This window comes from Lissotriton helveticus, chromosome 2_1 (assembly GCF_964261635.1).
Source record: "Lissotriton helveticus chromosome 2_1, aLisHel1.1, whole genome shotgun sequence".
Classification (NCBI taxonomy): domain Eukaryota; kingdom Metazoa; phylum Chordata; class Amphibia; order Caudata; family Salamandridae; genus Lissotriton; species Lissotriton helveticus.
Genome location: NC_136059.1, coordinates 987,841,547 through 987,866,339, shown reverse-complemented (window position 1 = coordinate 987,866,339; position 24,793 = coordinate 987,841,547). Strand labels below are relative to the sequence as shown.

Below are 24,793 nucleotides of genomic sequence, written 5' to 3'. Positions count from 1 at the left end.
GTGTGCTATTTCCCTAAAACCTTTCAGTAATATTGGTTTCCGCCAATTGGTGTATTTACCTTTCCAGTATGGCCAGTCTAATGTGGTGCAGAAATTGCATCGGCGACGTGGACGCTAACTATAACATACGAGCAGCAGTAAGCATTTAGACCATCGACATGAACATTCCTGGAACCAGGAAGTATGAAGACTTTGCCTGACAGCAGCAAGAAATATTGCTCAAGAATTCCTGATTCCTGCTCTTCAAGTGGTTAATCTCTTATTACCTGCTAGAGCGACACAAAATGCAAAAGACCTCCTGAAATCAAGAAGGCCCAGCTGACCACTTAGTCCTTGTCCATGCATGAGCACCCGTAGCATAGAACCCTTTGTGAAGGACCTGAGGGCTAAAGCAGCGACCAGGAGAACCTTTCCAAGCAGTTGGAGAAAAGTTGAGCGTAGTCATTTTATACGTCCCGCGGACCAGGCCAAGGTGCTGAGGTATTCCAGACAAGGGTGCACCTTTTTCCATCAAGAAAACCAGATTCCTTGTTGAGCTTTTGCTGTGCTGAAAACAGTGGGACCTCATGGGAATGGTATAGAGCTCCATTGAGCTCTTCCGGCTATAGTTTCCATCCTTGCCTTCCTGGCAAGGAAATCGTTGGACAGAGGTGTGGAGATAAATATATGCCAGCAAAGAAGTGACCACGATGGGCAGTCTATGGCATTATATCCGACTTCGGGAAACCCTCTTTGGTTTTAGCTTTGGACCATGCCCTGCAGAAGAATTTGAGCCCCAAAAAGTAGATTAAGTCCAAATGTAAAAACTTTGGCTGGTGCTACCTGCTTATTGTAGTTAACTATGTTTCATCATTGTGGTCTTAAATCACTCCTGGGTCCCTGTCAACCGCAAAGTGTTACTTTTTTCAACTGTGGGCTGCACCACCAAACCAAATATCCAAAAGACAATGATTAAATGTCCATCCAATGTTGGAAATATTTGAGATTTCTTTATTCTTACTTTTATTTGGATCGAAACAAAGCACCAAGCAGCCAAAGCGTTTAGTTCTTTTAGGCAAGAACTTCGCCGGGGCGATCAAACTGTTACTGGTTGTATTTAAAAGAAGTAGGAAACGTCAGGCTGGCTCAAATAAGAACTCCAAACTGGACGTCACCGTGCTTTCCAAGAACTGAGAAAAATCAAATGGCTGTTGTGCCTATCGAGCTGGTTGCCGGCTGAATTTTCAGACCCAATGGCAAGAAACTATTAAATGGCTGTTTTGCCAAAGGCGCAGTGTCTCAAGCGGCGAGATGTACGTAAAGATGAACGCTCGAAAAGTGAATTGATTATCTGTTTTGATGTAATTGTTGATTGCCCTCATTAATGCGGTCTTATCAAACTAGTGAACTGAACTTCCCTTGACTGTATGATTTGACTAAACTATTCAGTGGTAAACAATATTAAATACGAACACTTTTTGCAAATCTGAATAGAAATTTAAGTGTAAATAATACTGCCCATCAAAGGTTGCAAGCCTTTCTAACAGATCTACTGTAATGGGGAGCTAATTGACTACCCTAATATTTAAAAGGTGGTGCAGTAGAATTAGCATTGTTATAATCAATGTCAATGCTTTACATTTGTACTTTTCTTTTTAATTCATACCAATTTCAATAAAAACTGGAGAGACACTTTCAGTTGTATTTCAGTTTGGTGTATCAATAAAATTTGACACCAGTCAACTCTTCTATTTTTCTCTTGTCATAACATTTGATTTGTGACCATACCCTTCTATTGCAGTGCCCGGACCATGTGACCCAGAAGACTTAATTGACGGAATCATTTTCGCTGCCAATTACCTTGGCTCAACACAGCTTCTATCTGACAAAACTCCATCCAAGAACGTGCGGATGATGCAGGCTCAAGAAGCAGTCAGCAGAATCAAGGCGAGTTGTCCAGCCAAACCATCTTCAGGTTCTCTCCACCTAATCATCAATAGGAAGGTTTGGGCCATGTGATCTGAGGATGTGCCACCCGACAAGTGTGTGCACATGACACCGTAGCAGGGGTCTTTAAGTGTTCTGTTCTTAGGCACAGAGCGACCACGAAGCAATGATAGTTAGCCAAGCCAAAAGAACTTCAGAATGAGCTCAACCTGCATTATTAATATTTTTTATCAGAGCTCACAATTGTTAAATGCATGTTTGTCAGAGCTGTAAATGTAAGCTTGAATTCCACCAATGATTAGGTTTTATCCTACCCCTAATGAAGGTGCTCATGCAGTTTCAAAAATAAAACCTATATAAAAGATATTTGCGGTACATTTAAATAGAACAACTGTGTTCTCTTGTTTGCAAACAGACATAGTCCAATGTTTTTATCCCACTGGACTGTTAAATTCACCATCTCTGACGTCTTCCAGAAATTTAGCTATGGCTCTCTGAAGAGACCAAAAAATAATGTGCCACACTTAAAAACACATAATAAGTAAGTAGGTGTATTGGACATTGGTATTCTGCATGTGTTGTGATGTCTAAGGTGTACAGTGGGAGGCTGCAACTGTAATTGCATTGTTATGGAATGTGGAGTGGTGTGGTGTGGTATAGAGTTGTATGGTTTATTAAGAGGTGATCGTGTTTTATGGGTGGTAAAGAGGGGACTGGTGTAATGATTTCAGGAGGTATGTGGAGGGTAAGGTGGGATCTGTTGTGTTATGTTTTAGTGTGGGATGGTGAGATGTATTCTGTTAAATGCAGTCTCACAGGTGTTATGTTGTGGGTTTGAGTGTGGAATTTTGTGATGCCATAAAATAGGTTGTAGTCTGGTGTGGCATGGTAGGAATCATTCTTGTAGGCTTGGATCTGGTGTTATTTGAGGTATAATGTATCTGCACTACTTCATTTCAGGTAAAATCAAAATAGAGAACCCCAATCTGACATTCAGAATAGTTTAACTACATTTTGGTGAATTCCCAAAATAAAGAAAATAATTTTCTATGAACAATTTGAGGAATTTCATCAATTACGCCGACAAAGGATTTGGGGGATTAAAAAATGGATGCATGATAAAGAGGCAGGAGTCATAAAGAGTGAATGACACAGGAAGACTTACAATCTGGGGGAGAGGTTTTACGGTATGTGATGCTAAAAAAAACCACTGCTGGGCCTTTTTCCAACACAAAGGGCATTCTCACAGATTGATTCAACGTTCTGAGAATGCATTAAATTAGAAATATTCGAGGATACAGGCTTCTTCTAAACAGGGTTCCTTAAGTATATTTTATACAGAATCATAGATGACCAATATATATCATGTGCTGGAGGCTTGGAAGCTATGAGAGCATCTTGATGGGAGTGGTAAGTTAAGATGACATATAATATAGAGTGAGGTATGGTTTGGCTTTGTTTGGTAGTTACATTACCATGCGGCCTGAAGGACAATGGAGACGTCAGGCAGTGCTGTGGAGAGCTGTGTGGTGAAATGTGTAGTGCTCTATACTTTGGTATTAACTATGCAAAGTCATGTTTGGGTGTTTGGCCAGGTGTTGTGGTTGTCTTGTGAAAGTGCAGGTGCACATTTGAGGTCTGTTTGGTGGTCTCGGATAGTGAGTAGTGTGATGTAGTGCTAAGAATGGTGTGCTAAGCCAATTACAGATCAAGCCAACTAAAAGTTCATATGTGTAGTTGGCTTGATCAGCTTAGGCTTGGGATAGGTTTCAGACCTGGTTTAATATGCTCTTTAATTTATTTGGGACTTTTGGTCCTTGTAGTAAGATGCTGACAATAGTGAGGCACAGGCTGGTTGTGATAACTAAGGAGATTGTCTTTAACAGTGGTTCGTACGTTATGGTCCACTAAAGATCCGACTAATACTAGTTTGTATCAGTTTTATTGATTTGGAGTTGCAGGTTGAAGCTGCTTAGGATCAAGGTGATGTTTCACATAAAAATTGGGGGTGAGCATTTTTGTTGTTTTTGTTTGTCAAGAGTGTTGGTATTATGACTTTGATGAAATATCACGGATTTGGATAACAAGGCGTCTGCCTAGTTTGCAGCATATATCTTCAGATGAGACAATGTTGTTGGTCCGTCTTTGAATTGAAAGCCTCATTCACTTTGAATTGTTCTGTTTGCAGATGTGCTGTGGAGGCATCCTTTTTTGTTTTAGTACCCAGTATCAGTGGGAAATAGTGGTTGCTTGATGAGTGTATTCTGGTCTGTGTTGGATAGATGATACAGTGAGTTCTGTAGCATTAGCAGAAAGAAGGAAGATCACACCAAATTCAGGACCGTGCTCAACCAGTACCACCGCCTCCTGAACAAAACCAAGAAGAATCCTAGCAGATCGCATTGAAGTCTGCGCAAACCACAACAAGTAACTCTTCACCATCATGAAGGAGTTCTCCAACCCATAGTCACTGAGAACAACATTACCCCTCCGAAAAACTGTGTGACAACCTCGCTGACTTCTTCCAAGACAACATCTCGGCCATCTACGAAAACTTCAAACGCCAACCCTCCACTGCAGACAGCATCAATCCGCTCACATCCACAATCACAAACCCCGAACAACGACTCACCCACTGGAACCTCCTCACCATGCAAGAGACAATCTCCATCATGTACTCCACACACTCTGGAGCACCCTCAGACCCCTTCCCCACCACATTTTCAACCTCATAAGCAAGACAATCTGAAATGAGCTGAGCAATGTCCTGTACACCTTCATCACCTCAGACTCCTTCCCTGAGGACTGGAAACACCCTGAGGTTAGGCCTATCCTGAAAAATAAACATCTGCCGAACCAAAAAACTACTGGCCCATCTCACTGTTCCCCTTCCTTGCAAAAGTCTTTGAGAAAGTGATCAAGAAGCAACTCACTCAACACCTAGAAGACCACAAACTCCTGGACCCCTCCCAATCCAGAATTCGAGCTAACCACAGCACTGAGACAGCCCTGATCGCATCTACCGACAACATCAGAACCCTCTTGGATCATGGAGAAATGGCAGCTCTCCGCATCCAGGAGCTCTCTGCCGCATTTGACACTCTCTCGCACCACATTCTGATCAACAGAATCCACCACATTGGGTTCCAGGAAGACACCCTCAGATGGTTGCCTCATTCCTCACCGACAGAACTCAAAGGCTCCATCTCCTACCGTTCACATCGCAATCCAAGAAAATCATCTGAGGGGTCCCCCAAGGATTGTCCCTCAGCCCCAACCTCTTCAACGCCTACATGACCCCCCTAGCTGACAGTGTCAGATCACACAGGCTCAACATCATCTCCTACGCCGACGACACCAGCTCATCCTCTCACGGTCCGAAGACCCCTCCACCACCAAAGGCAACTTCCACAGATGCATGATGAACGTTGCACACTGAATGAAGGGCAACTGTCTCAAACTCAACACAGACACAACGGACTCCAGACAATACAAAACTCTGAGGCAAGACTCATCCTTGGCCTCCAAAGAAGAACTCACACAACCCCCTATCTCAAGAAACTACACTGGCTCCTGATTCAGAAGAGATGCCAGTTCAAGTTGCTGACCCACGCATACAAGGCTCTGCATAACGAAGGACCCGCATATATCAACAAACCCCTGACTTTCCCCCAACCGACCAGACATCTTTGATCCCCTCTCTCTACCTCGCCGACACCCCATAGCAGAGGGCGCTCCTTCTTGTACCTGGCAGCCAAGCCATGGAACAACCTCCCCTTGCACCTCAGGACTGCTCCATGGCTCCAGCAATTCAGAAAAGAACTCAAGACCTGGATTTTTGAATGATCAACCTCTATGCATGAGCCAACTTCTCCAGTTCATCAAGACCCTTACAGGTGATTTGCCGCACTTTATAAATGCTTGATTGATTAGCTGGCTGTGAGTGAGCATCTCTGCTAAATGTGTGGCTGGTATATTGTCAAGTGAAAGACACACAATTGATGGACGGAAGGCAGAACAAATCAAAACATTCACCCCCAGTCAAGAGATCTGGGTTAAATCCATCATTTTTTTACTCACCATGCCACCCTAGTTTAGACCTGGCCATCTGCAAATCAGTCTTGACCCTGTGCCTCATGGGAACAGTCCTGCCCGAACTGCCAAGCCAGGTCCTCCCTGGATCGCAAACACGCATCCTAGGACCGGTTACGGGGTTTCACCCCTCTTTAGCCAGGATAGCTTGATTCTAGTGGCACAGTGAGCCCAGGGCCCACTTCTGGGGTTACCTGGCTCACTTAGGGCGAAAAAGCAAAGACACACAATTGATGGACGGAATGCAGAACAAATCAAAACATTCACCCCCAGTCAAGAGATCTGGGTTAAATCCATCATTCTTTTGCTCACCATGCCACCCCAGTTTAGACCTGACCGTATGCAAATCAGTCTTGACTCTGTCTCTCAGGTTGTTTTTGCATATTGTCAAGTGGGCCGTTGTGTTAAAAATTTGGGGCGTGGTCAGATATTTGTTTTATGATGTTTCGTATGAGGGATTGGCGTTCTTGAGTTCAGTTAATCTCCATGTGCCACGTTGTGTTACTAGACTATATATATCCCTGGAGAGGTGGGAGGTTGGTTTGGTGTATCCAATTCTGACATAAATGGGATTGCATGCTTGCTTTACCGTAGCAGAGGTATCCACGTTCCATATAGGCTGTGCATTGCAGCGTGGGGACTGGTGTGATATATTGAGTATTCCTGAGTGTGTAGGTCTTATGGGTCTAAGTAGAACGGTGTTTTTTGAGTGTTTACAGTAACTGTCATTTCAGTTGGTTGAAATCGTGCAGTGTGATAGCATGGACTGCAAGAATATCTTTTGCACAAACATGACTCCAGAATACCAATTTCGAATTTTCATAAATATCCTCCTAAAGAAATTTCGATCTGCACCCAATACCACCATCATTCTTTGATACCGCAGGATAGAGTTGCTAGTGAACTGTGTATGCTGGCTGCCTATTCATCGAAGACCTGTCAATGGTTTGGGATAAAAGCCCATTGCACGTGCATTCTCGATAGCTGTACATCCATGTTTTAATATGAGTTCCTTCCATACCATGAAGCTGCTGTCTCATAACATGCTTCAAAACGACATTTCAAGTAGGTTTATGAAAGCAAAGTTTGGCCAATAAAGTACTGTTAGCGGTACTTAGCACCTCACGTTACATTTTCTTTGGAAGGTTCAAAATACCTTACATCTGTTACCAAAGTGTTGTAGACTTATGTTTCTATAGAGAGCTTGAAGGGTACATTTCTTCTCCATTTATCTCGGTTGGGATGTAAGGCTGCTCTCTTTCCGCTGTTAAGTGTAGTTGCCTGAGATGTTCTAGCATTTAAAAACTGCTGCTGTTTTGTAGCAACCTAATATGTGTTAATGTCCTGCCAAATTGGTATAGCTTGGGCCAGCCCAGGGTTTTAAATTCGGTAGACCCCTCTCTGGCCATTTCCTCCTCCAATCTAGCAAATAAATGGAAATATGATCTCTGGGAGGATGTGTAAGGTGAAAATAAAAGGTGCGACTTATTTTAAATTGATATGATATTAAGTAGTGATTACGGTGTTATTTTAGCAGCCTAATGAACAAAGCCCCTTTCTTAAACACACTGGTTGCAGTAGTAATTGTACTGTAGCTTCCTGCTTGACTTCGAGAATTTTCCAGTTCTTTGCTAACTACTCTCCTGTCTCTGTTTGTTCCATGCTAAGCAGATGGCCCAGAAATTAGCCAAAAGCAGAAAGAAGGTGCAGTACAATGTCATCAGCTTGATTTTATGCCTGTTCATTATCATTTCATTTTCTTGCATTGTTTTGTCTTATTTGTTCATTTTCTGCATCCAGCAAGTTATGTCCAAACTTTTGTTTCCCAAGTTCTGAAAGAACAGATCATCAAGCCCCAACCTCATTTACATCACCTCTGGGTGTTTGTGCTTGTTGTCACTGATGCATCTAGCCTTCCTTTGAGAAACAATTCCCTCTCAGTCAGGAATGGGGAAAAGATTGGATTGGCCAAATATATAAAGGGAAACAATACTAAAAGCACTTACTACAACATAAGACTATTCACTTGCAGCCAGGTATCAAAAATGCTCGCCCGGTGTAGTGTCAAAAAGCGTTATTCTTTATCTGTTGCATAAATTTGCTGGATGCAAAAGATGATGCGTAAATAGAGGGGCTGTCTCCTGTGCATCACTGAAAAAATGATAATACATATCCCTATGTCCATATGCGGAGTGCTGATGTATGTGCAAACTACTTAATGTTGTATTTAAATAACTGGTACTTACCCCTCCGTTTATAGTGCACAGCGCCCACTGAGGCGTTATATGCCTCACTTATCATGAAGATGCAGTTACCAGAACTGTCCTATAATCTCTGTTATTTACCACTGCACAGTCTGTTTACATAGTACACTTCCTTTACCATCTACTTTCTTTACTTCACAACCATAGCTTCTAGTAGGTTAGAAATATGAAAGTTTACTTGTAGTGGAAGAATGGACACATTAAGCCTTCGTTTTGGAGGCCTGAAGCTGTATTTTTCTGCCACCATCTTTTATTATTTGGAGTTTTCAAGTAATGGTTAAAAAACAACAAAGTAATGTGCATTTCCAAAACATTTAAGTACTATTGAGGATCCGCAAAAGAACTGAACAAGAAGATTATGTTATCACATTACAGCTAAGAGCAAAAGGCCTGAATTTAGCATGCATGCATGCATGCTGAAAAACATATTGAGACTAGTATCCACCTGGGACAGTACACATCAGTTCTCACTTTGTATTGAACAGATGTGCCATTTCAGTGCAAATTTCCATCCATGGTTTCTGTAGTGAAGAGATGCATTCGGCCTTACTGTTCTGGTGACTGCGTCTTGATGGTAGTCTTTTAATCTCATCTGATAGGGTCTGGTATTCTGAGTTTACTTTTGATTACCTTGGCGCTTTTACATTGCAGGCTCCAGAGGGAGAGGCTCAACCTATGACAGAGGTGGACCTTTTCATCTCTACTCAGAGGATAAAAGTTTTGAATGCTGACACACAGGTATGCAGTCATAGTTTGTCTTTTTGTGTCCTGAGAGTAGACTACAGTAGTTATCTTTGTCATCTAAGTTGTTAATTAGTCTGTGAAAGCACATGCTTACAAAGTCTACCATTGCTATTTTCTGATGAAGACCAACTTTTCGTGTAACTGATTTATGGTGGTCACGTTTTCTTTGTGGCACTAACTTTCATGTCTTTTTGGTTGCCTTAGGAAACAATGATGGATCATCCACTTAGGACCATTTCCTACATTGCAGACATTGGGAACATTGTGGTTCTCATGGCTCGCCGGCGGATGCCCCGCTCCAATTCCCAGGAAAACGTGGAGGCATCACATCCATCGCAGGATGGCAAGCGGCAGTACAAGATGATTTGCCACGTCTTTGAATCGGAGGATGTAAGTCACCATGCCCATGTGATTATCACAGGGGCCATCATCTTGCCTATTCTGTGTCTCAGAAGGTGATGTACAGGCAATGAGTTACCAGCAGAATTCATGGGGGTTGTGATGTTTGTGTGTGTCTGCATGTGTACACTTGCACCAGTGATTGGACACCAGTCCCAGTGAGGAAGAAATTGACAAATACCCTAACTTAGGAGTGTTAGCTTGTCCGATAAGTGCTTTTGTACAGTCCTTAGAACATTGTTCCTTTAAAATAAGCTAACTCGTAGTTGTGTCTCTTCATGGAGTTAGTAACTCCACTAATTGAAAAACGTTTGCGTGAATACATTCCAAGTGTTCTTGATCTCTCTTTATGATTGCATCTCTTTCTGCTGCAAAAAAATGTCTACTCTCAAAGCACAATGACAGATAAGGGAAGAAGTCGCAGTTTCTTTTTCCACACAATGTATTACCATTGTTAATTAGCAGTAGATCTGAGATGCTGCAAAAAATGAAGGATTCTGCCAGTGGCCTTTCCATGGCTACTTCCTTCTGTGATATCATTTGTGGTCTTCTGATTTTAGTTCAATAAAATGGTCTTAATTCAGTGGTCTGCTCAGAGACCACATCTAACTGCATCTAAGGGACTTGGCGTGTTAAAGAAAGCAAATGGAATTTCATATTTGTTGGGAATGTTTTTCGTTTTTTTGGTGTTTACCTTGGTCAGTATTCACCTTGTACAAAACAATTTTCCACTTCTAATTCCATTCATGTTTTGTGATAAGCTGGTATATCTTTTATTTATCACATTGCTGGTAGGATCAATGTCTCTTTTAGCTCTGGCATCACGTCTGATCAATACAAAAAGAACTTTCGAGGTCTTACTGAGAGAAGTCTTAGACTCCACCCACATGATAGTTGCCCTGAGTACAGAATTTGATTGGGCTGCAATTCTGTGCATCCACTAAAAATAATTCTGGTATTGCATTTTTTGGCTTGGGTTATAGTTTATACTCAATACAGTAGGATTGAGATGGTTATGGTGACAAGCCAAAGTTTATGGCTATAGGCCTGATCTGTTTATTATGAAATGTTACGATAAATACCAGAGGCCTGGCAAATTTATTGTGAAAAGCATTTGCTAAAGTGAAAAGGCATTAACCCCTTAATTGCTGCCGTCGGCCAACGGTCGTCACGGCCACTACCTCCCCAGTGCTGCGCACGACCGTTGGACGTCCATTCAGCACTAGTTCCAATGGACAGCGCAGCACTGGGGAGGTTTATTTACAAGCTCTAAAGGGGTTAAAGGGTGGATTGTTATTACTCTGTCTAAAAGCCTCCATGGAATCTCACAGGTTAGTCTAGTAGGCAAGGGTTTTGGTGCAGGTTACCCTTTATGTGATTAATTGTAGATAGAAAAGATTTGTTTTGTGAGAATCTTGTTAGGTCCTGTCAGGAGATATAGCATTTTGCTTAACCAGCTGTGATTTTGTATACCTTTGTAATTTTATGACTGCGTACCTGATGGTTGCCTTGTGGCAAAGCTTACGCCCAAAACACTAGATACAGGTTACAGGTAATAAACTGGTATTTTACTACATATAATCACATAGAGAACTGTAGAAGACAAGGGTTTTGGTCTTGCCTGTTCACTCTTACAAATCCTGGGAGGTTATACTGTGATGATTCTCTATACGCCCTATTGAGAGGAGTTGTATATTGTTTTGCGTACTGTATTTTTCTACATATTTGTAAAGTTATTTTATAGGTCTATGCATGATGGTTGCCAGCCTATGTGCACTTTAATTGGCCTGTGTTGGATATGATGTCACGCCAATAGTAAAGGCTATAGGCCTTATCAGTTCATTTGGAAAGGTATGCCAGATTCCATGGGTTTGATCTGTTTATTATGAATTGTCACGACAAAGCCAGAAAGCTTGACTTATTGTGAGAAGCATGAGTTAAAGCTTTTGTGGATGGATTGTTATTACACTGTGATGAAGCCTGTAGGAAGGTATTTTGTTTTATGTAGTCTCACAGATTACTGTAGTAGGCTAGGGTTTTGTTGTTGTTAAACCCCCTTAACAAACCATGGCAACAGAAGATTTGCACTATAGTAATCCTTACCAGGCTATTTTTGGATGGATTATATATTGTTTTGAAAACTATAATTTTGTACATATTTTATTACGCTTTGCCTGATGGTTGCCTTGTATGAATGCTGATTCCCAACACAGTATTTGTGTTGGTTATGGTGATAAGTCAATGGTAAAAGTTACAGACATGATTGTTTGTTATAAAGATATGATAAAGGCAGTAATCCTGATGTATGTGCAATGCCGTGTTGTAACTTTTAGAAAAAGATAATGTCACTGTCACTGTGCTTGGAAATGTTAAAACAGCACAGTGTTTCTCAGTGTTTAGACTGGGTTATGGTGTGTATGGGAAATATTATTGTTTTTACTCCTAAGACTTTAACTTCAAATTTGCCTTCAAACATCCATACGACCTTTTCAACGCAAGTTGTCCAATCACACACTTCTTTTATGTCCAATGATCTTACTTTAGTGTCATATGCCACTGCAGCAAAAATAATTAGACATAAAGTCTCCCGTAACAGAGACTTAACATACACGTCTGGGAAAAAGCTTGTCAATAGCATATCACGCACAAAGGACTTAGACAAGGTACCTATATTCCAAATGCTAGAACTCATATTGGGGAATTCTTGTAGCTGGATGGTCACAAAGGCTCTTCTCATTGTTGAACTACTTAACATTCTGGCCTTTCACTCTGTTAGCTATTGGCTCAAATATGCAGTGGGGCTACTGGGGTCTTGGTGATATACACAGTTTCTAATTTCTCACTTGGAAGTATTTTTTATTCTGTTTAAAGTTAAAGACTGTAGGTACGAAATCTGTGTTTTGTCCTCTTAGACAAATTGTTGTATACGCTCATTAGTGTACATTTATTTGTAATGGTGGTATCTGTAGTACATTTATTTTGTAATGGTGGTATCTGTAGTAATAGTGTTTTAGTGCCACCTAGTATGCATGTGAAGACTTTATTTTTTTGTTCAGATTTCTATCGGACTTTTATAAGATAAGTACAGTATCAATATACATATCTAGATTTCTTTACATACAAACTGAAGACAAAACAACACATAAAACACACAACTACAAAATAAAATAAAGTATATTTGTCTGTATGTATGATTCACTATCAAAAAACCCAAATCTCCTCACATATATTTTAGGCAATTTTTGTTTATAAAGGATAGTTTTTCTGAACCTGCTTGTTTACCCAGGCTACTTTATCCACTCGTCCGTAATTAATTGTGAAGTTAGTAAACAGTTTTCTATATTTGAGCTTATTTGGTTGGCTCTTTTGATATGTCTTTCCCTGTTCATACTCCCTAGGCAATCTGGGTAATTTTGCTAAGCACGCTAAATAAAGATCTCTCTGGCCACTCCATACAGTTAAAATGACTTAATGCAGGTTACTGGACCCTGTTGTCTTACTCCACAGTTATGTATTTAAGTTAAAGAAGATCACAAGTGTTCATTTATCGACAAAATCCTCAAATGTATTATTTCAACTCCAGTTATGTAACACGTGAAATGGAGGTGACATTAACAAACAGATGAAGAAATAAGTAAATTGTGGACCATAGTGGTTAGTAAAAAGTGAAAAAATGCAGATAGTGAAGAAAAAAACATCAATAGTGAGAGCATCTGAGATTGATGTCAAGTAAGTCTTATAACTGTTCCCTTTACTTCAATAGTTCAAGTGTTGTAGGTGGGTAAATGAGTGATCCTATATATATTGATAGCTGTGGAGCAAAACTAATGCTGTTTTATGATTTTGTTGATAGGTTGTTACAACAAATGATTGGATATCTAACAATTTCAAGTCTGAATCGTTGTTGCTAGTTATGTTTTTTGCTGTAGTGGGAGGACTTCTAACCCACTGTATTCCATTTGTACATCAACCTACTTGTTAACAAACTAAAATATTACTACAGACGCATATTCCTGGTTACATGCTGCTTTACTGTCTGGGTTCAGTGCATCTTATGACCTGATTCTAAGTCTCACTCGGGTGAAGCTTTTTTCAATTTCTTTATGCAAATGAAAAGAATAACGTGGTGCCTTATAATGTGTATTTGCCTGCGCATCTTTGACAATAGATCTATATAGACAACCACGGGCATTATGGAACTGGAAAGGGCACCAACTGCACCCCTTGCTATGCGTGCTTCTGGGCATGCTGATAGCTTCTGAGCAGAAAGGGCAGAATGAGAAGTAAGGGCAGACTGCCCTTGTTGTCAATGGTTTTTACTTATTCCAGCTTACCTTTCGCAGGTCGCTGCTGTGAAAGAGGTTCACGGTTAAATGAGCATCTGTTAGCAAGAGCTCCAGTTGTGCCGCGTGGTAGCAGCTGCACGCATTGCAGTATACAGTCCTAAGGGACTTCAGCATGTCAGCTGTAAGTGGGCCCAGCTGGTGGAGATGTCTCCCTGGAGGAGATCGGGGTTCTCTGTCTTCAGAAAGGGTAAAGAATACACAACATCTATTCACAGAGTGAGTGTGTCTCTTTTACTTTTAACCCTATTTCCTTTCTGTGAGAGATACATCACTGAAGTTTTCATATGATAGTAGCCATATGAAAACTTCATCATAGATCACTGTAAAAACGGGGACCCATGGACACCACTATTGGTTGTCACAGCAATACTGATGAACTCTGGCGTTATGTAAGGACGTTTTCACATTGTCACGAGCTTCATTTCTAGTTATTTGAAGCCTGCATCATCCAAGACCACTTACTAAGCTGTACACACAGACGTGAAAGTGTAATTTCTCATTGTGGCCAGTAGAGGGAAAGCTGTGCCTCATTTTAGAACGCGCATCAGTGCAAGCGTGTGTTTAGGCGCGCAGTGCTATTATCTTTTTAAAATTTACCGCATTTTACTATTTTTGTTATCTTTATTTCGTAACCCCTGGTTTTATAATTCATCAGTCCGCCCACATACCTGCACCTTAAATTGTGTCCCCATCGCTTGTAGAGCGGATTACTCTGTGTTCTTTAGTGTCACTCGAGGCGCCCGGCCGCCATCTTGGGACTGTTTTTGAATTCGAGCGTGCCACTTGTCAGAGCGCTCTAGTGCTCAGCGTGGACACCAGGTGAGCCTGTATTTAAGGCGAGCACTTAGAGTTGCTCGACCTTAGGGAAAGCTGTGCCTCATTTTAGAACGCGCATCAGTTCAAGCGTGTGTTTAGGCGCGCAGCGCTATTATCTTTTGAAAATTTACCGCATTTTACTATTTTTGTTATCTTTATTTCGTAACCCCTGGTTTTATAATTCATCAGTCCGCCCACATACCTGCACCTTAAATTGTGTCCCCATCGCTTGTAGAGCGGATTACTCTGTGTTCTTTAGTGTCACTCGAGGCGCCCGGCCGCCATCTTGGGACTGTTTTTGAATTCGAGCGTGCCACTTGTCAGAGCGCTCTAGTGCTCAGCGTGGACACCAGGTGAGCCTGTATTTAAGGCGAGCACTTAGAGTTGCTCGACCTTAGGGAAAGCTGTGCCTCATTTTAGAACGCGCATCAGTGCAAGCGTGTGTTTAGGCGCGCAGCGCTATTATCTTTTTAAAATTTACCGCATTTTACTATTTTTGTTATCTTTATTTCGTAACCCCTGGTTTTATAATTCATCAGTCCGCCCACATACCTGCACCTTAAATTGTGTCCCCATCGCTTGTAGAGCGGATTACTCTGTGTTCTTTAGTGTCACTCGAGGCGCCCGGCCGCCATCTTGGGACTGTTTTTGAATTCGAGCGTGCCACTTGTCAGAGCGCTCTAGTGCTCAGCGTGGACACCAGGTGAGCCTGTATTTAAAGCTCACACCCTCCCGCGCAGCTGAGACGCGCAGCGGAAGCGCCTGACTCTCGCCTGAGTCGAGCCAGAGTCTGCCCGTCTGCGCCCGTCAGCGCAAAGGAGGCGCGAGAGGCGGGAGACTCTGAGCTTTTCTTCGACTGTTTCACGATGCCTCCTGACCTAAGTATGTCACGTGAGTTTCTATTATCATGTCACGGTCCTTATGCTCCCTGTCATTGCTCCTTAGTCCCGCATATTTGGTATGGCCCGGTCTGTTGTGCCCACTGTCATCAAACTCTAAATTCTGATCTGCCATCTGAGACATCCACTGACGCTATTCTACTTCGAGGCGGGCTAATTAATGCACGCTCCTTAGTAAAAAACGCTCAGATTGTTTTCGATCTTATCACTGAATCTCAGTTGGACTGTCTTTTTATCACAGAAACATGGTTGAAGCCATGGTGTAATCCTGCCCTAGCTATAGCACTACCACATGACTACCACATCCAACGTCTGGATAGACATGAACAACGAGGAGGGGGTCTTGCAATTATTTATCGAAACATCTTTAAATGCTCCATAGAAGAACTGACGGAATTAAAAGAGTCAGAAGCACTGGCTTTCTCCCTAGCAATCCATGACTCCCTTGTATTCTCTGGAGCCCTTATCTATCGCCCCCCGGGCCCTTCCTCCATATTTTTGGACTCTGTAGGTGACGTGCTGAGTGATCTAACTCTCAGGTTTTCTAATTTTACGGTGTTGGGTGATCTCAACTTGCATCTTGAGGCCCCAAATGATCCTGGAGCTAGCTGTTTCCTGGACACAATTGAAGTGTTGGGACTTACTCTTGTGAATCGGGAACCCACCCATCAGGCAGGACATCTACTAGATTGTATCTGTTCCAATTTTTCTAGTTTGACAGTCAAATCCCCCTGCCCTCAGGTATGGACAGACCATTTTCTAATTCCTTTTTTTATAGCTGAAACCTGGAAACCCTCAATAAACCCCTTAAAATGTAAGGATAAACCCCACACGAAATCCATTCCGGATTGGAAGTCACTAGCCAGGAGAGCTGACATTGTCGAAAAACTCAAAGATGGGTTACCAGCCCTTGCCGACTGCACTTCCTCAGATTATCAGATCTTCTGTGATTGGATTGCTGGAGCGGGCACGCTGCTCAAACCACCTAGTAATGAGAACTCGAAACCTAGGAACAAGAAAAAAAATGCCCCGTGGTTTTCATCAGCTCTAAAGTCTGAATTAGGCGAAGTGAAAACACTAGAACGGAGGTGGCGTCGTAATTACGACACCGCTGCACGTAATACTTATATAGCAGCTAGACGGAAGTATCACGCAGGATTAAAATTAGCAAAAAAAACTCACTATCTACAGGCCATTTCTTTAGCAGGCCAAGAACAAAAAGCAATCTTTAGGATTGTTAAGGATTTCATGAATCCCTCAGCTCTATCGCAAGAGATCCCTCCATCGCAAGATCTCTGCAATGCGATATCTGATTACTTCGAGAACAAAATCCTAACCATTACTAACACCTTCCCATCAGGAACCATTACAACAATGGATGATGAAGAGATAGTGAAGATGACTTCCCCCCTCCGTCTTGATGAGTTCGCTCCAGTACCCTTGGAGGAAACTGCTAAAGCTATCTTAGCCAGCAAATCGGGTTCCCCTTTTGATCCCTGCCCCCCTCCGGTGTTGCACTATCTAATAGAGATGGTTAATCCTATGATTAACAGTATCATCAATTCCTCTCTAGCAACAGCAAGTATCCCTAACGATTGGAAATTGGAAGCTGTCAAGCCACTCCAAAAAAAGGCCCTAGTCGATCCTACTACCCTTTCCAACCTACGTCCGATTTCCTTGTTACCCATTCTATTCAAGCTGACTGAAAAGTTTGTCAACAGTCAACTGACTAACTTTTTGGAGAAGAACAACGTTCTCCACCCTAATCAGTCAGGATTTCGGTCAGAACATTCTACCGAATCAGCCTTACTATACACCGCTGAAACCTTAAGAGCAGCAATGGACCAAGGAAAACAGGCCGTCCTTATCCTACTTGACCTGTCGGCAGCCTTTGATACCGTGTCCCACAACATCTTATTGGACCGGTTGGCTGCCGCAGGGGTGGGAGGACAGGTGTTGGCTTGGTGTAGGAACTTCCTCACTGACAGACGCCAAATAACAGTGCTAGGCCCATATCAATCTGAGGCTAAAAACGTCAGCTCAGGGGTGCCACAGGGCTCCAGTTTGAGCCCTGTCCTTTTCAATCTATATATGGCACCTCTGATGAATCTGATCGCGTCATTCAGGATCAGTTCTATTTCATACGCTGACGACACCCAACTGATTTTGGTGTTGGACAGGGAACGGCCAGGCGCCGAGGAAGATCTTAGGGACTGTCTTGCAGCAACATTTAAATGGATGAACAACAACCATTTAAAGTGCAACGCCGGAAAAACGGAAATTTTACCTATAGGGACCAATAATCCTTTCTCCCCTATAGCATGCTGGCCATTAGATGCTGAAGTCCCACCCAACACAATTGCATCCGCCCGGAATTTAGGCATAACATTTGACAACCATTTATCCTTCAAACCCCAGGCTGTAGCAGTGGCAGGCATGTGCTTCCAAATCATTAAAGCACTTAGGAAGTTCTTTGATTTTCTCCCTCTTTCGGCGAGGAAAACAGTCGCAGTAGCCTTAATAAATTCTAGGCTGGACTACTGCAATGGACTCTATGTTGGAGCAAACAAAATCGTTCTCCACAAATTGCAGATGGTCCAAAATGCGGCAGCCCGCCTCGTACTGCGTTTGCCCCGTAGATCGTCAGCTTCAGCAGCCCTAAACACTCTACATTGGCTGCCAATAGGGAAGAGAATTTTATTTAAACTTCTCCTAATCACCTTCAGGGCATTCCACCAACGTGGCCCAACCTACCTACGAAAGGGGTTTAAAAGATACTACCCAGCGCGCTGTCTGAGATCCGCAAGCCACAATTTACTTACTACTCCTCGTTTCAAACTGGCCACAAAGGGTGGCAAATCCATCTTTGTGCTGGGCACTAAGGCCTGGAACAAACTTCCCCTCCCCTTGCGGTCCTTCTCCCAAGAAGCTTCCTTCAGGAAGGCATTGAAAACCTGGATCTTCTCTCTGCCTGACACTTTGTGTAGGAGCCTAGTTTAGTGGATGTGTAGAAATTAGGACATCTTTTCCCTATCCAACTCCTCCATCTGGGTTGTGTAAGCGCCAAGATACTCCTTGGAGTGATAGTAGCGCGGTAGAAATGTCCATTACATTACATAGTTGCATTTGGCATTACTCATTGTTTGCCATATCAAATCTGAAGCCGTATGGAAAAAGCTGAAGAGCTATCTGTTTGGCTACGCATTATTTTGACCGACCCCAAGAGATCCTAGTATACTGTATAAATGTAGTCAGTTGGTCAGTAATAAGTTATGGGATACCTAATTACACTTTTGTGTCCATATTTTAGGAATGTGTACAGCTTTTGTTTTCACTCTTTTGCTAGTAAAGCTATAGCTTAGTAATTGATTTATAAAGTTTACTATTCTGCCCTCCCCCCCACCCCCCCCCCCGACTGATTCTGCCAAAGGACAATGACTGGACATTCATGTGGCTGCTGTAGCACTGGTGTGAGTAACTCAAAGATATTTCTGATTTCCTGAGACTTCACTTCACACCACCAGTCATGCGCTAATAAGACCAACTCTGTCCCTAAACTTAATTCGCTGCCGTTTACTTTGTGATGCCTCCCCAGGAAGCCTGGATCTGAATTCCGTTGGCACTTCCATCACCTTCCCTATTAGGAATACTTTTGCCTATCACTGGGCTGTATGGAACCATCTGAACATGCATCTTGCAAAGGAATTAAAATAGGGATTTTTGCAGTGTTCATTTTTTTAAGTGCAGGTATATTGGTATGGTGTACCATTTCAGTATCACAGCTAACTGGTCTATTGGTGCAATTAAATACTTTCTCTTCTGTGTTGCAGGCCCAGCTGATTGCACAGTCCATAGGCCAAGCATTTAGTGTGGCCTACCAAGAATTCTTGAGGGCCAATGGCATCAATCCAGAGGACCTAAGCCAGAAGGAGTACAGTGACCTGCTCAACACCCAGGATATGTACAACGATGACCTGATCCACTTCTCCAAGTCAGAAAACTGCAAAGATGTAGGTTGTCACATGTGTATTGCATGCCCGTCTCTTGAACTACATTTGGAGTCATATTTAAATATGAATGAGTCATGTGTTATGGTTTTACCCGGGCTATACTACACAGATTTCACCATAATGAGCACCCGAACCACAGATAATTGTAGAAACTTTGTGTAAAGAAAATCTCCAAACCAAGCCTTCTGTTTTTTTAACTGATCTTTATTTTGATGTGACATACTATTTACGATAAAGGACTGAATGTGGAAACACTGAAAAGTCCTAATAAAAGTATACTGTTTTTAATGTTACAACAATTGGTTTGACCAATAATGTTTAAACGATTTGGGGATTCTCTTTTTCAGTGTTTTATCAAAAATGTATTGAATAATTTCCTTTCAGCTGCCATTAGCCCAGAAGAGGAAACTGTGTGTTGGAGTTGGTACCTATGTATACTTCAGAATAGGGTCACTTCTTTCTAGACTGGAATGTTCTATGCGTCAGGTTGGAGGACAGGCAGAGCACCAATTAGCCTTTCAGTTAATGAAACGTGCTGAAAATAGTCTTAAATGATGTCCCGAAGACAACCATAATTGTCTGTACCGCGGCACAATGGCATATCCTTTTTTCACCAGTACAGGAGGATCCATGAATATTGTTCCTTGTTGTAAAATGCAGGCTCTTTCTTATGACATTAAAGGAACCCTTTGATATAGATGGCAGAGATTGATGCTTATGATCAGCACAGAGGTAAATGGCCAGATGCCTTACTGTCTTCTAGTCACAGGCCTTTGGATTTGATGTACGGATGGCTGTTTCTCCTCAGACTGTAAAGATGCAGGAGTCTCCATGGGAAGTGCAACAAATAGCTCTTCTATATCATCGCCACTTATACTGGCCAATAGATATGTGGTATGGTCCTCTGGAGCCATTCTTGCTGGTGACTCTCGGGTAGTTTTCGATGGATCTCATTTTGGAAGTCAGTCACGCGAAAAGGTGATAGACCATGAAACATTGTAAAGGTCTGGTTTTCTGTGTTATTTATTTATTTTATTTATAAAGTTACATGCTCAAAAGCTGGGTTGATTCCTACTTCTGTTTGTTACTGAGTTACTTCTTCCTAGGAATGAAGTGGGTAAGCATGATCACAAGACGGATGTACTTCAGCCTAGCTGCATTAATTATATATATCAAAAATAGCCGTCTAGCTTGATGTGTATCTCCAGCCTCATCAGTAGCGGTCTTGCACAGTCTCACAGCATTGTTGATGACTTGAACCTTTTGACACAGTTCTTTCCTATATGTGTGCCTTTCATCTTTACTGTAAGCACATGGTTAATGTCTTGAGTAACATGAAATGTGCTTTCATCTGATTTTATTCAAACCATCTCTTGTGTAGGGAACCTGAGGTTTCACCTTTATTCTATCCATGTTATTGGCAGTCTTTGTGACACACAAGTATCCTTGCATCTGAATTTGTTTGAATTGTCTTGTGATGCAAACAGCCTGAATTTAAGATGGCTGCCAGCATGCGATATGCAGTAGGCACCAGAAAGGAGTATCCAGATCATATGACGGCCAGTGATGAACATGAAGTAGGAGGGCGATGTACTTGCATTTTCTAACACCTGGTAAGATGAAACCACAAGGGCAAGTTCAGCATGGCTGCTTACAGTAATGTGGTTATAGTGGGTGTCTTCACGAAAAACAGTAGTTTGCTATAATGTGCCGAATGTAGGGAACATACCTCCTCCATGACACACTTGAGTCTGGCAGCTCTTAGGTAAGCATGGGCGACCTACATTGTGCATGCATGTTGGCAGTTATTGGTTGCACATGGACAGGGGTTCACGTGCCTCTCCGGTCTACCGCATAGGTGCTTTAGGACACTTATGTTGCTGGTTCCCCCAAGAGCGAGCAGGAGGACAGCATTGCATGAGGACTCATCATCTTAATTGCCAGTGGTTTTATTTTCTGGCCTTGGCTCAAATCAAGCACAAACTCCACATTGAGTAGCAGTGTGTTTTCTCAGTTTTTAATTTCCCTCACTAGGTTTCACCTTGCCTACTTTTGGACAGAGCCCAAGCTCTCTCTACCAAGCCTGCTTTTTTGTCCCCCTTTTTTTTTTTGGAACTGTCCTTCTCCTTCCTTTGACATTTCCTTCATATTAGTGTCGGGACCAGTGTCTGCCTCCAGTTGGTGTTTGTTTCTTGACATGCAGTTGTTTCTTTCCATGTCTAATAATTCAGTGGGAAGGAAAATGTATAGGTTTTAGAGCTAGTGGCGCCCAGTGCAATAATAATTTTTGGTACCCCACACCCCATGAGTGCCTCCTTTCCTTCTCTCTCTCTACCACCAGGCAAAAGTGTCCCTCATCTCTACAATCATAAGGTATTGCTAAACAGAGCGCCTCCCCCGCCCCCCACCCTCCACCCGAGCTTGGCGCCCCCTCCACAGGTCAGTGCCCAGTGTGGCGGCACCAGTCGCACTGCCCTAAAGCCGGCCCTGGACCCCATGTCCGTTTATCTGTATTTGTCTAGTATCTCGCCAGACTCAAGTGTAGGAGAATTAATGGCTCATTTCTGTATACACACCACAGTCCTCTGTGAATTAGGAATCTGCTGAAAACTCGCTGGCCCTTTCCGCAGGCCAGCAACTTTCTTGTAGTACTGTGGAAGCCTCTGCTCACATGCACCTGGGGAGTATCCTCTCATCTGCCAGCACAAAACTGCAGTTTCAGAATAGGATGTGCACATTCTCCTCTTTGTTTCCATATATACATGCCCAAGGCACATGCAAGTAAAAATTGGTTTTGTGAAGCAGAACCCTTACTGCCAGTAATGCTATAATAGACCAGTCCCAGTATTCATAAATCATAGGTAAAAAATAAAATAGTTTTTCAAGTTGGCCGATTTGTTTTTACATCACCACGTGAGTAGTTTTAAGAAAAGGATAAATGAATATAGTGAATATAGTTGGTAGGACATTTTAAGTTGTTTTAGTCATGCTGAACCAGGAAGCTATTTAGAGTGCATATGAAGTCTTTCGTCACCCTCATTAATGCAAGGAAATGGCGCAGTTTTACAAATGATATATATCACCAACAGCAACAACCCCAGGTGCAACTCAATGTACTCAATCTTCCTGCATTTTTAATAGAAATGGAGCAAACTATTTTTGCGCCAGGGCAAATAGGACATAAACCGATTCCACATCATTTTAGGCCTGCAGAGGGTGGAGGCACTACATTTTCACTCCTTTTCAAATATGATAGATTGAATTGTGTTTGAAACAAAATTATGTTGTCACATAATGAGCATAAAGAGTGAACGATCTGCTTACTCTATTCATTAATCTATACATTAAAGAAACAAACGGCAAATGTTCAAAAAGTGCTTTTGGTGCTAGTGCAAAGTTTCTGTGACATTGTCCTATTGTTTGAAGTGCCCTCCTTTAAATTTTCTGTTGCTACAATGTAATTATTGCCCAACCTGCTTGATTATTTCATAAATAGTTAATTCCCTGTCTTCTGTTTCTGAATATGTCGATGAAAAAGTGTATGTGGGAAAATATTGATATCTAGCAGCAGTCATACCTTACCTTTAATTTCAGGTTTTCATAGAAAAGCAAAAAGGGGAGATCCTCGGTGTGGTGATTGTGGAGTCCGGCTGGGGATCCATTCTGCCTACGGTGATCATTGCCAACATGATGCACGGAGGCCCGGCAGAGAAGTCGGGAAAGCTTAACATTGGAGACCAGGTGATGTCCATCAACGGCACCAGTTTGGTGGGCTTGCCTCTCTCAACGTGCCAAAGCATCATAAAGGTAAGCAGCAGCACTGAGCATGGTTTTAAAGGCATCTGTCGTTGACCATATATCATCTGGCATGAGTTGGATCTGGAAGCAAATACCTGAATGTGTACAATCATGTCCAGAATGAAATATTTCTCTCAGCTCCACTTGTCTACAGACTTTTTCTCCCCTTTTGTTTAATTTGTTGCAAACATAAATATTACTCTTAATGCGAAACAGTTAGCCAAAGGTCTCATTATGCTCTAGTAGTTGATTTGGTTAAAACGGATTTGTTGATCAGAGTTTGGGAATTTACACAGATCATGGATGTTTTCTTGTTAACGGGCCTGATACAGCTGCCATGAACAAATGCTTTCACATTGTCAGTCCACAAGAAAGGTATCAGTACAGATACTGTAGACTCTCTTCCCATCTGGATCTGGCAGTGAAGATTTTTTTCTCGACTGTTTCTTAACTGTAGTGAGTGGTTGGATGGAATTTAGATACAGACCTTGAGATTTGTTGGTAATGGCAGTCATGCTTAAGTCTTTCTCTAATTTGATTCCCATACTTTCATTTATTTATGATTTACTTTACACATTGTTGAAGTAAGTCTTGATGCCATCTGCTCAGGGGGTTAACAGTTTTTAACACCCTCTGTAGAGGGCATTAATTGTGGTCAATTCTGTTTTGCACAATTAAGGCTTTGGTCATAAGGTGAGACCCCACACTAGGGAAGGCAATTAACTGCTGTGACCCTCAAAGGCATGTGGACAATAAGACTATCAGCGCCCGTCACACAGTCTCAACCAACAAAAGAAGACCGTCAACTCACCTTTATCTGCCTTGTGTCCCTACTTCAAACTCTTGAAATGGAGGAATACAATAGGCGGTAATGTCAGTATTCCAAACATATTTTGTACACTGCGCTAAAGTATATATGGACCTCTTCCAGGAAGGATGGGATGGATGGTGCTATTGGTGTGTTGCTAGTAAATGTGCATATGAGCTCGAGGGGCTATTTACTATTTGATAGGCTGAGTAAAAGGACAGTCACATGTTTATACCAACAGATATAAGGCGGGGTTGTGTTTTTGTCACAGACTAATTTAGCGTTTCCTTAATGGTATTGTGCACCACTAGCATTGCATAGCATTAGATGGCCCTATCCTGAACAGTACTGAAATAGCTCTAAATGTATTCACAGTCAATGCAGTGGTCATAATTTTAACTGAACTGTTAGTGCTTCGCATGTTAGAGGAGGTTAAATATTACAGTAAGGCCATTTGGTGCGTTATCTTATCAGTGAAAGTAAGACGAAGATGATGATAATCAGTCAACAAATTCATTTTGAACAATCATTATAGTCTGAATATTCTTGAAAGTATAACATCTTTTGACTATCTGTTTACCTCTGAGTAAGACTGGAAGTAAAAAGTTGGCACATTTACCACTTCTGTAAACTCATGCTGGTAGCATATGATTATAGGCTAGGCCTTCTAAGTGTATCCCTGGGGTTGCAA

The 24,793-nt window shown here is 42.1% G+C and overlaps 1 protein-coding gene across 3 annotated transcripts in view; it reads left to right on the top strand.

The window, feature by feature from the left end:
- Positions 1-24,793, top strand: part of APBA1 (amyloid beta precursor protein binding family A member 1) — a 483,473-nt gene that overhangs the window by 403,048 nt on the left and 55,632 nt on the right. For 2 of the 3 annotated variants that reach the window (XM_078675746.1, XM_078675747.1), the window contains 6 exons: positions 1,781-1,926; positions 7,690-7,722; positions 8,934-9,020; positions 9,231-9,416; positions 19,317-19,496; positions 23,091-23,303. In XM_078675746.1, coding sequence (XP_078531872.1) covers positions 1,781-1,926; positions 7,690-7,722; positions 8,934-9,020; positions 9,231-9,416; positions 19,317-19,496; positions 23,091-23,303 — 845 coding nt within the window. The remainder of the gene's footprint in view (positions 1-1,780; positions 1,927-7,689; positions 7,723-8,933; positions 9,021-9,230; positions 9,417-19,316; positions 19,497-23,090; positions 23,304-24,793) is intronic. The other variant, XM_078675748.1, reaches the window with a different exon arrangement.